The 16,478-nt window shown below is 39.5% G+C and overlaps 1 protein-coding gene across 1 annotated transcript in view; it reads left to right on the top strand.

The window, feature by feature from the left end:
* LOC139642289 (phospholipid-transporting ATPase IC-like) overlaps positions 1-16,169 on the top strand; it is a gene marked incomplete at its 3' end in the record, with an annotated part of 64,075 nt that extends 47,906 nt beyond the window's left edge. The window contains 12 exon segments of the mRNA XM_071517060.1: positions 1,644-1,687; positions 2,909-3,065; positions 4,133-4,321; positions 5,306-5,418; positions 6,326-6,490; positions 7,561-7,672; positions 8,498-8,573; positions 10,511-10,643; positions 11,566-11,694; positions 13,079-13,235; positions 14,525-14,748; positions 16,086-16,169. Coding sequence (XP_071373161.1) covers positions 1,644-1,687; positions 2,909-3,065; positions 4,133-4,321; positions 5,306-5,418; positions 6,326-6,490; positions 7,561-7,672; positions 8,498-8,573; positions 10,511-10,643; positions 11,566-11,694; positions 13,079-13,235; positions 14,525-14,748; positions 16,086-16,169 — 1,583 coding nt within the window.
* Between the last annotated feature and the right edge of the window lie 309 nt (positions 16,170-16,478).

Raw genomic sequence — 16,478 nt, 5'->3', positions numbered from 1 at the left:
ACATTGAATTGGATCAAATTGCACTAAATTGTATTGTTTTAACCTTTTATATTGGTGGTTGCATTACCCAAAGGCGCCTTACAGTGCCATGAGGACAGGTTCTTAGTACCACATTTGGGTTTGAACCCCTAACCCTGACAGTGTTGGTGCCTTGCTCTAGAGAGTTGAACCCCTAACCCTGGCAGTGTTGGTGCCTTGCTCTAGAGAATTGAACCCTTAACCCTGGCAGTGTTAATGCCTTGCTCTAGAGAATTGAACCCCTAACCCTGGCAGTGTTGGTGCCTTGCTCTAGAGAATTGAATCCCTAAACCTATCCATTGAATTACAGTACGCAAGAACAAATTAAATGAATAAATAGATTGTTTTAAGTTATTTGATTTTGCGATTACTTTTATGGCTTTTCTGCAATGTTTGTCAACAGTAGAGAGAGAGACTGGTAATGTGGGGCAAGCCTCCCAAAAACTTGGTCCATTCCTTTAACAAAAATATAACCATCATTTAAACTGGCAAACTCTACATATGTGCTTCTGTTAAATGTCAGAGCCACTCAGTCTAAGAATTCCTATCGGCTGTTCCCTAGGCCTGGGACAGTGCTGTTTTATATAAAAAAGTGTGCGAGTAAAGGACTGAAATATGGAGAGAGATATTGTGGAGGTGAAGAGAGAAATGGAAAGAGAGGAAGAGAAAGGAAAAGACCGAGATATGAGAAGAAGGGAGTGACACCTGTTGCCGACCTAATGAAACCACAGCTGTCGTTACATCCAAAAAAAACAAGTACGGTGCCCCTGGATGATCAGGGTTTTTACATGAACCTGACACTGCAGGTGGATCCGGTCTGTCCAGCGCCTGCAGGGTCAAGCTACCTGACTGCCGTCTCTCTCTTTGTGCCCGTTGGCTTTACTGAGTTATCAGAAACAGGTAAAATGAGACTTTAATGATCCCTGTGGGGGGGGGGGAAACTGGGTCACGGCTTCAGCAAAGAACAGTATACAGATAAGAGTAGAGCAAATAGAGAATATTGAATAATGCAGCCGTTACAGGAATGGAAGATACTGAGACAGATTTACAGTTTCACAGGAGTTTGCAAATGTGAAATTTACCGCAATTGTTAACATTTTGTAGTCTGTGGAAAGCAGAGACGGCTTAAATATGTAAAAGTCGGCATGGATAGCCGACCAAAAATACAAAATGCGGGCGTAATAATAGGCCATACAGTCTAAAAATAAAATGTGAGCAATGGCAAGTATGAAGTGTGTTTCCTGTTTATCCTGCTCAGCCCCACCTGTCCATGTCAAGTCAATTTTATTTGTTTAGCACATTTCATACACAGGTAAGTTCAGTGTGCTTCACATAAAAAGGCCAAATAGTAACAATAAACAGATAAGCAGATAGAATACACACATATATAAAATAACCTTTCAGCCACACATACATAAAATACAGCTTTTTATAACCCCTGTCCTATTCATACAGCAGCACTCACACAAAGGCACACACACACACTAACTACCAGAAGCCTGAGAAAAAAGCAATGTTTTAAGACTACTTTTAAAAGAGGATACATGTGTGTCTTCATCTTACTGTGATGTGTTGCTCCGCCCTGTGTTGTCAGTCTGGACACGTTTCTGCTCTCCTTTCCACAGGCGACCCGACCACAGCCGAGGGCGTGTCCCTGGACCGAGGACGGGTGAGAAATACACAATACAATCAACTTTTTATAAGAAGAGTTCAGTTCCAAAATCAGATACACAGTGAATGAAATGTGACGAAATGGACCCAGGATTTGAGATAAATTATCAACTTGCAACTTAACTTGGAGAATGATCAATAGTACATGACAGAAACAGATTAAATGATATTAGGTATTTGAAATCCTTAACACATTTACAGACATGTTGCAGATATTGAATGATCAGTTAGTGCTATGGTGCCCCCTTTAGGCCAGTTAGTGTAGTTTTATAAATGCTGGATGTTTCACCAACATTTTGCCAAAATCAATCAAGTTTTCTGATGGACATCACATGACAAACATACAGTGGTGGAAGAAGTACTGAGATCTTTTACTTCAGTAAAAGTAGCAATACAACAATGTAAAGATACTCCATTACAAGTAAAAGTCCTGCATTCAAAATCTTACTTAAGTAAAAGTACATAAGTATTGGCAGCAAAATGTACTTAGAGTATCAAAGTAAACATACTCATTATGCAAACTGTCCCCATTTAGAGAGTTATATTTTTCATAAATTACTGGAATATTAATACTGATTTATTGACATACATGTACATGTAAGCAGCATTTTAAAGTTGTCAACGTGAAGCTAATCTTAACAATTTAGCTATACTTTTGGGTAGTCTAATCTATAACAATGCTATTTTATAGTTATTTTATAAAGATGATCAAATGTTTTAAATATAAAATATTGATCTGAAAAGTAACTATAGCTGTGAAATAAATGTAATGGAGTAAAAAGTACAATATTTCCCTCTAAAATGTAGTGGAGTGTAAGTACAAAGTAGCATAAAATGGAAATACTCAAGTAAAGTACAAGTACCTCAAAATTGTACTTAAGTACAGTACTTGAGTAAATGTACTTAGTTACTTTCCACCACTGCAAACATATGACAAATACCAATAGATCTCGGGAATTGAACCCCTAACCCTGGCAGTGCCTTGCTGCAGGGTATTGAACCCCTAACCCTTGAACTACACAGCACACAGTGAACTGAGTATATAAGGTGTTTCCCCTCCACTGCATCCCTATTTATAATGAGAAAAGCCAATACAAAGTGTCATTAGGTATTCCTTTTGTAATTATACATCATTCACCAGATCATTTTTCAGTTATTTATATACTAAGTTTTTCCATTTTTGATTTTTTTTATTTATTTATTATTTATTTCCTGGTAGCCGGTGGACTTCAGCTGGAACCAGCACGCTGACAGGAAGTTCCAGTTCATGGACCATTCTCTGGTTTCCTGCATCCGGTCCAGGAAGGACAAAGACGCTCTGGAGTTCTTCAAACTGCTCTCCCTCTGCCACACTGTGATGGTGGAGCAGAAAGAGGGTGAGAGAGAGAGAGAGAGAGAGAGAGAGAGAGAGACATAGACATAGACTGAGACATGGGGTGCAGAGGGAGGGGGAGTCTATTTCCAAAGTACAGGTGTCTGGAAGGTCAGGGATCATAGGGATCAGAAACAGAAATCAGAAATCTGGGTGTTAGGCTGCTGACCCCTGTGATTCCAGACTTTTTGTAAACCCTGTAGGCATGTCATGTCACATGTTATGGTTTCCACAGGATCCGCCATTTCCACGCTTCCCATTCATTTTCTATGTAAGCAGCCGCGCAATGCATTCTGGTAGCGCCGCGGTGCGTTTCGAGAGACGGGGGCGTCACGTTGGCCGCTCCACATTTGCATAAAGTTGAGGTCTAGGCTACTTTATGCAAATCAGGGTCGTCCAGCGCGACTCGCCGACTCTGGAAACTCCCGACACATTCAACAACCGCACGGCTTATTTCTCACCTCAGATGTTTTCAGGAACACATTTCGGTGAACTATTTTCGCAATATAAGAGAAAGTTGGCAAACGAGCCGCCATGTTTTTCCAGTTGTGAAATCCGGGGGGCAGGCGGCCCAGCGAGTGACAGCGTTCGTCCAATCAGGTGCAACAAGGAACCTATAGAGCTCAACAGTGACCCCGCCCACTTTTGAACGGCTCCGGTTCCAGGAAGTGAATTTCCCATTTATTCCTCCATTGACGTTTCAGAAAATCCTTATATAAAGAGTTTTTAAGCCTGGAACCGAGCCAACCAACTACGAGATGAATCGTGACCATAAAACATTTCATTCGGAGCAAAAAAAAAAAACAAACATTGGAAAACAGAAAAAAAAAAAGGCAAAGGTTTTTTTTTTTTTTGCCTCCGAATGAAATGTTTTATGGTCACGATTCATCTCGTAGTTGGTTGGCTCGGTTCACTTCCTGGAACCGGAGCCGTTCGAAAGTGGGCGGTCCCTGTCGAGCTCTATATGGAAGCTCGCCTATCAAGCAGCACGGGAAATGACGGATCCTGTGAAAACCTACCGTCCATTTGGAGATCAGGCCTAACTCTTCTTCTGTGCTCTGTCCCTGCCAGAGGAGCTGGTGTACCAGGCGGCGTCTCCGGACGAAGGCGCCCTGGTGACGGCGGCCAGGAACTTCGGCTACGTGTTCCTGTCCCGCACGCAGGACACCATCACCATCCAGGAGATGGAGCAGGAGACCACCTACGAGATGCTGGCCCTGCTCGACTTCAACTCCGACCGCAAGCGCATGTCCATCATCCGTACGTACGCGCACACACACACACACACACACACACACTGTACACAAAGACACACACACACACACACACACACACCTAGCAACAGGAGACATCTGTATCACCAGTTTATTTTTGTTTATTTCTTTGCCTTTCACAGCAAAATCTTTAATAATAAGTAAAATTGTACTTTTCTCTCCATCCCTCTTCCTGTCCTGTTCTCTTCCATTCTCTCTCCCTCCCTCTCTTTATTTCCCTCTCTCTCTCTCTCCCCTCTCTCTCTCTTTCTCTCTCTTCTGATCCTGTCTTCCCTCTCACTACCTCTCTCCTCTTCCTTTCTCTCTCCATATTCTTCCCTGCTGACCCTCTCTCTCTCTCCTCTTCCTTTCTCTCTCCATATTCTTCCCTGCTGACCCCCTCTCTCTCTCTCTCTCTCTCTCTCACTCTCTCCTCTTCCTTTCTTTCTCCATATTATTCCCTGCTGACCCTCTCTCTCTCTCTCTCACACTCTCCTCTTCCTTTCTTTCTCCATATTCTTCCCTGCTGTCTCTCTCTCTCTCTCTCTCCTCTTCCTTTCTCTCTCCATATTCTTCCCTGCTGACCCTCTCTCTCTCTCCATATTCTTCCCTGCTGACTCTCTCTCTCACTCTCTCCTCTTCCTTTCTTTCTCCATATTCTTCCCTGCTGACCCTCTCTCTCTCTCTCTCTCTCTCTCTCTCCTCTGCCTTTCTCTCCATATTCTTCCCTGCTGACCCTCCCTCTCTCTCTCTCTCTCTCTCTCTCCCTCTCTCTCTATCTCACTCTCTCCTCTTCCTTTCTTTCTCCATATTCTTCCCTGCTGACCCTCTCTCTCTCCTCTTCCTTTCTCTCTCCATATTCTTCCCTGCTGACCCTCTCTCTCTCTCTCTCTCTCTCTCTCTCTCTCTCTCTCTCTCTCCTCCCTTTCTCTCTCTATATTCTTCCCTGCTGACCCCCCCCCCCCCCTCTCTCTCTCTCTCTCTCCATCAGTGAGGTTTCCTGACGGTCGTATTCGTCTCTACTGTAAAGGAGCAGACACCGTCATCTACGAGCGTCTTTCTCCCAACTCCAGACACAAGGAAACCACCCAGACCGCCCTGGATGTGAGTTCACTGCCTTCATTTCACAGCTTCTTCTTTTTTTTTTTTTACCTCACAGATGTCATGGAAGAGTGAAATACATAGGAAAGGAGATAAAAGTTGGGGAAAAAACGCATAAAAAAAAAAGTGGGAAAAATCAAAACAAGTATGTGAAAGCGGGTTTTAAGAAGATCTGAATTGGGTGTTTGTTTGTTTTTTTTGCAAAGAGTCACAGTCCCAAATCCCAAAATTCACAAGCCACATTTGTTATTGTAGCAGCCAACTAGATGTATAGAATATACCAGGAGTCCAGATGGCTGGTTAATGTGGAGTAGACTAACTTAACATCATGTACCTTTTTTGTAACATTTTTGTTGCAGTGGTGGCTGGATCAATTTCTTTTATTTATTTGTTTTTTATTTTTATTTATATATGATCGAAAGGACTGTGTTGAGTGGCTAAAATCAAGGCAAGTTTCCCGTTTCCTCTGTGAACAGTGACTGTGATTTTACTGACGGACGATCGGTTTATCTCACAATACGATTCGATATGTGATCTGAGGCTCAGGATCGATACAACCAGGATACGATGTGATCAATAAAAGTTCAGTCACGACAAAGTCTTGACTGTGCAGAATTCTGTTTATTTCTGAGACTCAGATCTTTCCAGCGATGCCATTGGCTGCTAGAATGTAAACAACAATTTAAAAACGTCGTTACAAAGTGACAATAATATAATTTGGATGGAGAGCTTGTGAAACCGTGATGGTCAAGAGTCTCATTAGTGATTACTACAGCAGAATTTCAATATATCGTCCCCTCCCTGCTGCTGAGTGAACGCTTCAGGGGGAATTACTTCAACGTAACGTCTTCTCTGTCGGTGGTCGTACGGTAGCAGCAGTGTTTTCAGATCTGGTTTTGTGTTTTTTCAGATCTTTGCGAACGAGACGCTGCGGACGCTCTGCCTGTGCTACAGAGACATCAGCAGGCAGGAGTTCGACGCCTGGGAGAGGAAACACAAAGAAGCCGCGCTCACCCTGGGAGACAGAGAGGCCGCCCTCGACCGCGTGTACGAGCAGATCGAGAACAACCTGATGGTAAACAAACAATCCACTTCAGTGGGCTGGAGCTTTAAAGTCCACAGTGCATTAATTAACCTAAATATAGATACAGTGTTAGACATACAGGTATATACAGTTATATAATAGATATACTGTAGAGTTAGACATACAGTTATATAGAGTTATATAATAGATATAGAGTTAGAGGATACAGTTATATAGAGTTATATAATAGATCAACATACAGTTATATAGAGTTATATAATAGATATAGAGTTAGACATGCAGTTATAATGAGTTGTATAATAGATATAGAGTTAGACATGTAGTTATAGAGTTAGACATGTAGTTATATAGAGTTATATAATAGATATAGAGTTAGACATGTAGTTATAATGAGTTGTATAATAGATATAGAGTTATATAATAGATATAGAGTTAGACATGTAGTTATAGAGTTAGACATGTAGTTATATAGAGTTATATAATAGATATAGAGTTAGACATGTAGTTATATAGAGTTATATAATAGATATAGAGTTAGACATGCAGTTATAATGAGTTATATAATAGATATAGAGTTAGACATACAGTTATATACAGTTATATAATAGATATAGAGTTAGACATGCAGTTATAATGAGTTGTATAATAGATATAGAGTTAGACATGCAGTTATAATGAGTTATATAATAGATATAGAGTTAGACATACAGTTATATACAGTTATATAATAGATATAGAGTTAGACATGCAGTTATAATGAGTTATATAATAGATATAGAGTTAGACATGTAGTTATAGAGTTAGACATGTAGTTATATAGAGTTATATAATAGATATAGAGTTAGACATACAGTTATATACAGTTATATAATAGATATAGAGTTAGACATGCAGTTATAATGAGTTGTATAATAGATATAGAGTTAGACATGTAGTTATATAGAGTTATATAATAGATATAGAGTTAGACATGCAGTTATAGAGTTAGACATGTAGTTATATAGAGTTATATAATAGATATAGAGTTAGACATGTATATAGATATATAGAGTTATATAATAGATACATACAGTATCTAACAGTGATGCTCCTCTGTGCAGCTGATTGGAGCCACAGCCATCGAGGACAAGCTGCAGGACGGAGTCCCAGAGACGATCGCCAAGCTGGCCAAGGCCGACATCAAGATCTGGGTCCTGACTGGAGACAAGAAAGGTCCGGTCCCCTCCAGCTCATGGTGCCATACTGAACTAATACAACATGAGTGTAGGGAGCTCACTCGGCACCAAGGCAGACAAACAAATTGAGTTCAGAAAATGAGATATTCATTATTTTTCCTTTTTTTTTTTTTTTTTAAGTGATGCAAACTCTGAAATACTGATTGACAGCAAACTATTAACCAAGTAATGATGGTTTTCAAAGGATGATGAGTAACTTAAGTCTGTGTTTGACATGGCAACACTTTTACAGACTGGATCCTCTAAATTTTTTAGATATTGAATAATATAATGAGGACCAGGCTGAAACTGAAGGAGGACTGACTGTGCATTTGCTGTCTTTCCCCTGAAACTATGGAGCAGTCTCCGTCTTGATATCAGATCATGTGACTCGCTGAGCATCTTTATAAAATGTCTCAGGACTTATTTTTATTCCCTCGCCTTCAGTGGTTCTTGCAGCTGTTATTTTGCTGCAAGATTCTGTTTTTGTCTGTTTGTGATTTTATGTTTTTAATTCTAGTTTTTATTATGAAGCGCTTTGTAACTCAAAAGTGCTGGTTATGATTTTTTGTTTTCCCCAAATGTGACATATAGGAAATATACACTTGCATACAAATGTGTTACTGGTCTTAGCTTTGGGCAAAATTGTCCGTTTACACTGATCAACATTTAGCCTTGCAAACATTTAGTCAACAGTCAATCATCCAATCACGTTGCAGCATTAGACAAGGCATCAGCTGCAGCAGTGATGTAGTTGCTGTGGTTTCTGTCTGTGTGAAGATCCAGACTGAGAAGAGCTGTTTTTGTTTGTTTTTTCCTTCAGAAACGGCGGAGAACATCGGCTTCTCCTGTGAGCTGCTGACAGACGACATGCAGATCCACTATGGAGAAGACGTCAAGTGAGTTCAGTCCAGAAAAACAAACATGGAGACTCGTTCCTGAAAGCCTTGTGCCGATGAATTTACACTTTGCACTTTGAAAAGACAAAGAAAACAAGAATAAATGTGTTCTTGGTCTCCATGCATCGATTAGTATGTGTGTTACAAACTGATTACTGAAAGCCCCATGTGTTCTAATTTGCATACTTGCAATGAGTCCAAAATAAACAAAATAAAAACATTACATGGCAAAATATTTCATATACATTTTTCACAGGAATTTGTCACCCTAGCTGTTTTCAGTGCCTTTTCGCGTAAAGAACAGGCAGCCAATCAGGAGGCAGTTTGATACCGAGCCATTGTTGTGCTTTGATTTGATTTGCTCACAGTCAGAGTGTACGGTGGCCAGCAGGGACAAGTATCAACAAGGACACGCCAACAGTCTTTAATACTTAATAAATATAACGATATAATAATATAATGGATATTATGTCTTCTAACCTGAGGATTCATCAGGCCGACAGGAGGAACAAGCCTCCAGCTTCAGTTTGTTGTTAAAGTCACAATGAGATGGAAAAAAAAAATGTCACCTTGTTGGCTAATTTTCCATATCATAACATATACCTATTTAACAAAAAATGCCGAACAGTTGTGTCCCTCCGCTCTGCCCCTCCCATCCAATCAAACTGCCTTTCTCTCCCCAACTGATGTCCCATTGGTTTACACTTTTGAATGATCCCTCCTCCCTGCGTTATGCCCCGCCCAACATCCTGTCTCAACAGGAAATGTAGAGAAATGTATTATATCAGGATAAACCCCTTGAGATGTATCATCTCGTTTTCAAGGGGGTCGCAAACAAATACTCACAAAACCAGTGGAAAACAGAACAGTACAAGACACAATGATATATAACACAACAATGACAAAACAAAAAACAAACAACCAAACAAACAACAAACTAAATAACAAAAGAAAGAGAAAAAAAAAGTTAACAAACCTTAGACTAGACACAATCAGTAAAAAAGAAAGGATCAATCTATAAATAAAGGAAGTAAAGGAACAGTGATGGCATTACTGAAAACATAGGCAATCTGTTTTAAGATGAGAAAACAAAACGTTTTTAAATAAGCGAAATGATGACAGAGAACGGATATTTAACCGGACCGAAACTGGGTTCTGAAAAGGTAATTACTAAAGGTAGTTACTGTAACTAAAGGTACAGGTAGCTTATTCCAGTCAGGAGCCCGAAACATAAAAGCTTTTTTACCAACTTCCTTAGATACAAAGGGGACTATAAAGAGGATCTGATTAGAGCTGCAACGATTAATCGATTAATCGATTAGTTGTCAACTATTAAATTAATCGCCAACTATTTTGATAATCGATTAATCGGTTTGAGTAATTTTTTAAGAAAAATAAGTCAAAATTCTCTGATTGCAGCTTCTTAAATGTGAATATTTTCTGGTTTCTTTCCTCCTCTATGACAGTAAACTGAATATCTTTGGGTTGTGGACAAAACAAGACATTTGAGGACGTCATCTTGGGCTTTGGGAAACACTGATCCACATTTTTCACCATTTTCTGACATTTTATAGATCAAACAACTAATCGATTAATCGAGGAAATAATCGACAGATTAATCGACAATGAAAATAATCGTTAGTTGCAGCTCTAGATCTGATCAGAGTGTCTTAGTGAGTAATTTGACGTATAAAAATAGTTTTAGACAATAGGGATAGTTAAAGTTAATGCATTTAAAAATAAATTAGTACCAGTGAAATTGACGTCTTACATCAAGAGGGAGCCACCTGAGTGTGTCTAACATTGTGCAATGGTGTGTGAGAAAAGAACAACTGCAGACTTATACTAGGTCTGCAGTGCAAATACATCACATGTCACTGTATTTCACTGTGATGTGTTGGTGTGTATCAGCCCGTCTGTCCCCTGTGTGTCTGCAGTGAGAAGCTGACGATCCGTCAGGCCAACCGGAGAAACGAACCTCCGTCTTTCGGCCGGAACAAGAAGAAACCGCCGGAGCCGTTCTTCACCCAGCAGGGCAAGAACGCCCTGATCATCACCGGAGGATGGCTGGTGAGTCACAGTGAGGTTAACGTCGACTTTAATGTGGTGAAACGGTTCAAAGCTCTGTGTGACTCTGGTAGAGTCTTGGGTTGTGTCTCTTCCTCCATGATAAAACCCCCAAATCAGTGATTCTGTCAGTGGTGGAAGAAGTACTGAGATCTTTTACTTCAGTAAAAGTAGCAATACAACAATGTAAAGATACTCCATTACAAGTAAAAGTCCTGCATTCAAAATCTTACTGAAGTAAAAGTACATAAGTATTGGCAGCAAAATGTACTTAGAGTATCAAAGTAAACGTACTCATTATGCAAACTGTCCCCATTTAGAGAGTTATATTTTTCATAAATTATTGGAATATTAATACTGATTTATTGACATACATGTACATGTAAGCAGCATTTTAAAGTTGTCAGTGTGAAGCTAATCTTAACAATTTAGCTATACTTTTGGGTAGTCTAATCTATAACAATGCTATTTTATAGTTATTTTATAAAGATGATCAAATGTTTTAAATATAAAATATTGATCTGAAAAGTAACTAGTAACTATAGCTGTGAAATAAATGTAATGGAGTAAAAAGTACAATATTTCCCTCTAAAATGTAGTGGAGTATAAGTACAAAGTAGCATAAAATGGAAATACTCAAGTAAAGTACAAGTACCTCAAAATTGTACAGTACTTGAGTAAATGTACTTAGTTACTTTCCACCACTGGATTCTGTGATCTGTTGCTCCGGTAGAGCAGACTGGAGAATTGTGTTTTTTTTCTCTCTCCATTCACTGCCATTGTCTGGAGGAACAGTCTGAAAATCACTTCTAGCACATAAAGGAACGCCGACAAAGCAGATTCTGACAATATGCACAAAACCTAGTCCTGTCACTTGTGTCATTGTGGTGAAGTGAATCTCTCTCTTTGTCTTTGATTTTGCCAGAATGAGATTCTGTACGAAAAGAAGAAGAAACGCCGTCGCCTGCGTCTTCGCCGTCTGGGGAAGCGTCCGCCTCCCAGCAGCCCACAGGACCACCAGCCTGTGGACGACTGGGAGAAGGAGATGAGACAGGTAGAGACATAACAACATCATAAATAACACCGATAAACCACTTTAAATTATGTTTTATTTAGTTATTATAATGTAAAATACACACAGACAGCCTGTACACGACTGGGAGAAGGAGATGAGACAGGTAGAGACATAACAACATGAGAAACAACACCATTAAACCACTTTTAAATTATGTTTTTTTAGTTATTGTAATGTAAAATACAGTCACAGCCAGTAGACTACTGGGAGAAGGAGATGAGACGGGTAGATAAATACTAACATCATAAACAACACTACTGATCTATTTCAAATTATGTTTATTTAGTTATTATAATGTAAAATACACACAGACAGCCTGAAGATGACTGGGAGAAGGAGATGAGACAGGTAGAGACATAACAACATCAGAAACAACACCGATAAACCACTTTAAATTATGTTTTATTTAGTTATTATAATGTAAAATACAGTCACAGCCAGTAGACTACTGGGAGAAGGAGATGAGACAGGTAGAGACATAACAACATCATAAATAACACAGATAAACCACTTTAAATTATGTTTTATTTAGTTATTATAATGTAAAATACACACAGACAGCCTGTAGATGACTGGGAGAAGGAGATGAGACAGGTAGAGAAATAAAAACATCAGAAGCAACACCATTAAACCACTTTTAAATTATGTTTTTTTTGTTATTATAATGTAAAATACAGTCACAGCCAGTAGACTACTGGGAGAAGGAGATGAGACGGGTAGATAAATACTAACATCATAAACAACACTACTGATCTATTTCAAATTATGTTTATTTAGTTATTATAATGTACTAACGTCTAACATCATCATACCAACATCATAAACGACACTACTGATCTATTTCAAATTAGGTTTATTTCGTTATTATAATGTAAAATACTAATAAAAGTATTGACTATTTCCATTCTGTGAGACTTTCTACTTTTCCTCCACTACATCTCAGAGGGAAATCTTCTTCTTTTTCCTCCACTACATTTATCTGCCGGCTGGAGTTACTAGTTACTTTGCAGAATAAGGTTTTATACGCAAAACATACGATAAGCTCATTAAATATGTTGCATTGTTAGAGTTTAAACTCCCCAACAGTATATGGAGCAGTTAGACCGACAACATTAAAACACTTCTGACAGGTTCATGCTTCAATAATTTAACTCTCTGACAGAATGACGACTCTTACTTTCATACTAACATTTTACTGATAATGTAAACTTTTGAATGCAGAACTTTTACTTTTAATTAAGTATTTTTCCGTTATGGTTTTGCTGCTTTTAAAAGAAGGATTTTAACGACTTTCTCCACCTCTGTCGGATGCTAAATGTTGTAATGGTTTTAACGGTGCCGTGTCCCCCCCTCTGGTCTCCAGGTGGACTTTGTGGACATGGCCTGCGAGTGCGAGGCGGTCATCTGCTGCCGCGTCACTCCCAAGCAGAAAGCCAACGTTGTGAGTCTGGTGAAGAAGTACAAGAAGGCCGTGACGCTGTCCATCGGAGACGGAGCCAACGACGTCAACATGATCAAGAGTAAGGAGCAGACCTTTTAGATCGGGCCCCAAAAAAAAACAAGCCCGACCCTAATTCTGAGTTGTTTGAATGACAAAAACCAGTTCAGAATTACGTGCGGGATCTTCCTGAACAGCCTACTTCCTCTCGCAAAGGACTCGCACATGGAGTGGAGCCGTAGGCAGAGAAAACCCGACTCTTACATTTCGAATCGTAACCTTTGATTGACTGGTGATTTAAAAACCAGTCTTTTGGGGAAGAGTCTGAAGAAGAGAGCGAGTCTTTAGAGACAGAAACAACTCATTAGAGATCTACAACAACCAAGAAGTAGTAGGAACCGGTGAATATAAATGTCTATAGCAAGTTTCACTTAAAGTCACATTTAAGTCTAAGATTATGCAACTGGCCCCTGATTTCCACATTTTCCTAAATCTTCAACCGATAGCTAACATTTTCTGTGGTTACATTAGGCCCCGCCTCCTGTCAATCATAACCTAGTCAGACAGACAAACCACAGCAAGACCTTTCCTCCAGCTATAATCTGTAAAATGAAACGTTTACAGCTTTAAATTGCTTTAAATCCTCTTTACTGGGAGAAAATCAAAATATTTACTTTTACAAGTAAGAAAAGCAAATATATTCAGGACTGTATATTACATACAGTATATCTTGATATCCCACTACTATAATTGGAGAGCGGTTTGTGTGTTTTGTGTGTCCCACCATGGAGGAGAGGAGAGGAGAGGAGAGGGGGAGAGAGAGGAGAGGAGAGGAGGAGAGGAGGAGAGGAGGAGAGGAGACAAGGAGAGGAGAGGAGAGGAGAGGAGATAAGGAGAGGAGGACAGAAGAGGAGGAGAGGAGACAAGGAGAGGAGAGAGGAGAGGAGAGGAGAGAGGAGAGGAGATAAGGAGAGGAGGAGAGGAGACAAGAGAGGAGACAAGGAGAGGAGAGAGGAGAGGAGAGGAGACGAGGAGGAGAGAGGACAGGGAGAGGAGAGGAGACAAGGAGAGGAGAGAGGAGAGGAGATAAGGAGAGGAGGAGACAAGGAGAGGAGAGAGAAGAGGAGATAAGGAGAGGAGGAGAGGAGACAAGGAGAGAGGGGAGGGGAGAGGAGAGGAGACAAGGAGAGGAGAGAGGAGACAAGGAGAGGAGGAGGTTATAAATTCTAGTTTGGACTTCACTTCTCTCATACTGCATATATTTCTCTCTCTCTCTCTCTCTCTCTCTCTCTCTCTCTCTCTCTCTCTCTCTCTCTCTCTCTCTCTCTCGCTCTCTCTCTCTCTCCCCCCCCCCCCCCCCCCCCCCCTCAGCTGCAGATATCGGTGTGGGTATCAGTGGTCAGGAGGGGATGCAGGCGGTCATGTCCAGTGACTACGCCTTCGCTCAGTTCCGGTACCTGCAGCGCCTCCTGCTGGTCCACGGCCGCTGGTCCTACATCCGCATGTGCAAGTTCCTCCGCTTCTTCTTCTTCAAGAACTTCGCCTTCACTCTCGTCCACTTCTGGTACTCCTTCTTCAGCGGATACTCCGCACAGGTCCGTCACACACACACACAAATATTTCATATTAATATTGATATTAAAACAAGTGTGATCTACATAGAAACCTGGTTTGTCATTTACCAATATATACAGGATCTGATGGAACTGTCAGATAAATCAAATCAAAAAGAAATGCCAAAAATATTCTTTATTTTTATTTATTTATTCTTTATAAAATTTGTATTATATATATATACTATATTGATCCACATAGGGAAATTGCAGCAGCAAAAGAAATGTGATTCAACAGGGAAAAACTGAATAGAATAAACTGAATAGAATATAAAATACATAAATAGAATATAAAATACATATTAAAAGCAGTAGAAAGGGATATAGCAATAAATCTGAACAATTATGATGTTCTATAAATGTATGCTGGTGTGAATTTAAACACATTACCTAAACTTAATTGGTTGGAAATATGGGAAAGGAGTGTGGATTACTTGGATGTATGGATTAGGTTACAGTTACTACATTTACTCACAGTTGCATACAGATGTTACTTAAATATGGATTACTAAATTAGAAATGTGTGCTATATATAAATATACAAATGTAGAAACATAATAATATGAAAATATCAGGTAATATCATGTATACAGTATGAAATAGTGGAGTCATTATGAAAATATTATTAATAAATGCAGACATAACAATGAAAGAAACTGAAGAAGTGAGTATGTGAATTTAGAGCAATATACATGCAAATGTAAATTGTATTTACAAAACAAGTCTACATGTTGTTGCTGTCCAGTGAATCTGCAAAATATCAGAAAAGCAGCTTTGTTTTCAGCTTGACCAGCATTTGTTTATTGTTTAGAAGAATTTTCTCACCACATAGAGAACCATGTAATCCTTCAATTTAAGTTAAAATGTGAAAATATGAAATAGTGGCGCCATCATGGAAATATTATTAACATGTGCAGATGTAACGATGAAAGAGAGATGTGAAAACTGAAGAAGCCGGTGTGTGAATTTACAGCAACATACATGCAAATGTGCATCGTATTTACATAAACAAGCCTACATGTTGTTGCTGTCCAGTGAATCTACAAAATATCTACAAAATATCAGAAAAGCAGCTTTGTTTTCAGCTTGACCAGCATGTGTTTTAGAGTTTATCCAGTGACAGTGGGGTTTAAAAGATTTCATAAGACCGAGGCTGGTAGAAAGTTAAAACCTGAAAATCAACAATTGTGGAGTTAGAAGGTTTTCACAGGACAGCAGCGATATGGCTAAATATATATTTTATATGAACAGAAAATGCCCCTTTTAATAAGACGACATCGACACTGAACGTGTTACAGCTGAAGTGTTTGTGCCTGCAGGTGGCCTATGAAGACTGGTTCATCACTCTCTACAACGTGTGCTACAGCAGTCTGCCTGTGCTGCTGGTCGGACTCCTGGACCAGGTGCGGATCACACAGTACTCACACACTTTATTCTCATCATCACAGCAGGAAGCCTGAGCTCATTTTGTCAAAGAAAATCATGACGATACATTTTGGTTGATGACCGATGTTACCATGACGACATCGTGACGCTGGAGATAATGTGCTGATCCTTGAAAATACTAAATTGACAAAATGTATTTACTACACAGATACTGATTGATTAGAAACCAAAATAATATTTGATATTTTTGTTTTTTTAATCGGTAACACTTTACAATAAGGGTACATTAATTAAGGGTTAGTTAATGCTTAATAAGCATTAGTTAG

Source organism: Centroberyx affinis, unplaced genomic scaffold (assembly GCF_046629955.1).
Source record: "Centroberyx affinis isolate AG114_WGS23_722 - 3 ecotype Tasmania unplaced genomic scaffold, CSIRO-AGI_Caff_v1 ptg000454l_1, whole genome shotgun sequence".
NCBI lineage: Eukaryota > Metazoa > Chordata > Actinopteri > Beryciformes > Berycidae > Centroberyx > Centroberyx affinis.
The sequence above is the reverse complement of the archived record's forward strand: the minus strand, read 5'-3'. Positions and strand labels throughout refer to the sequence as shown.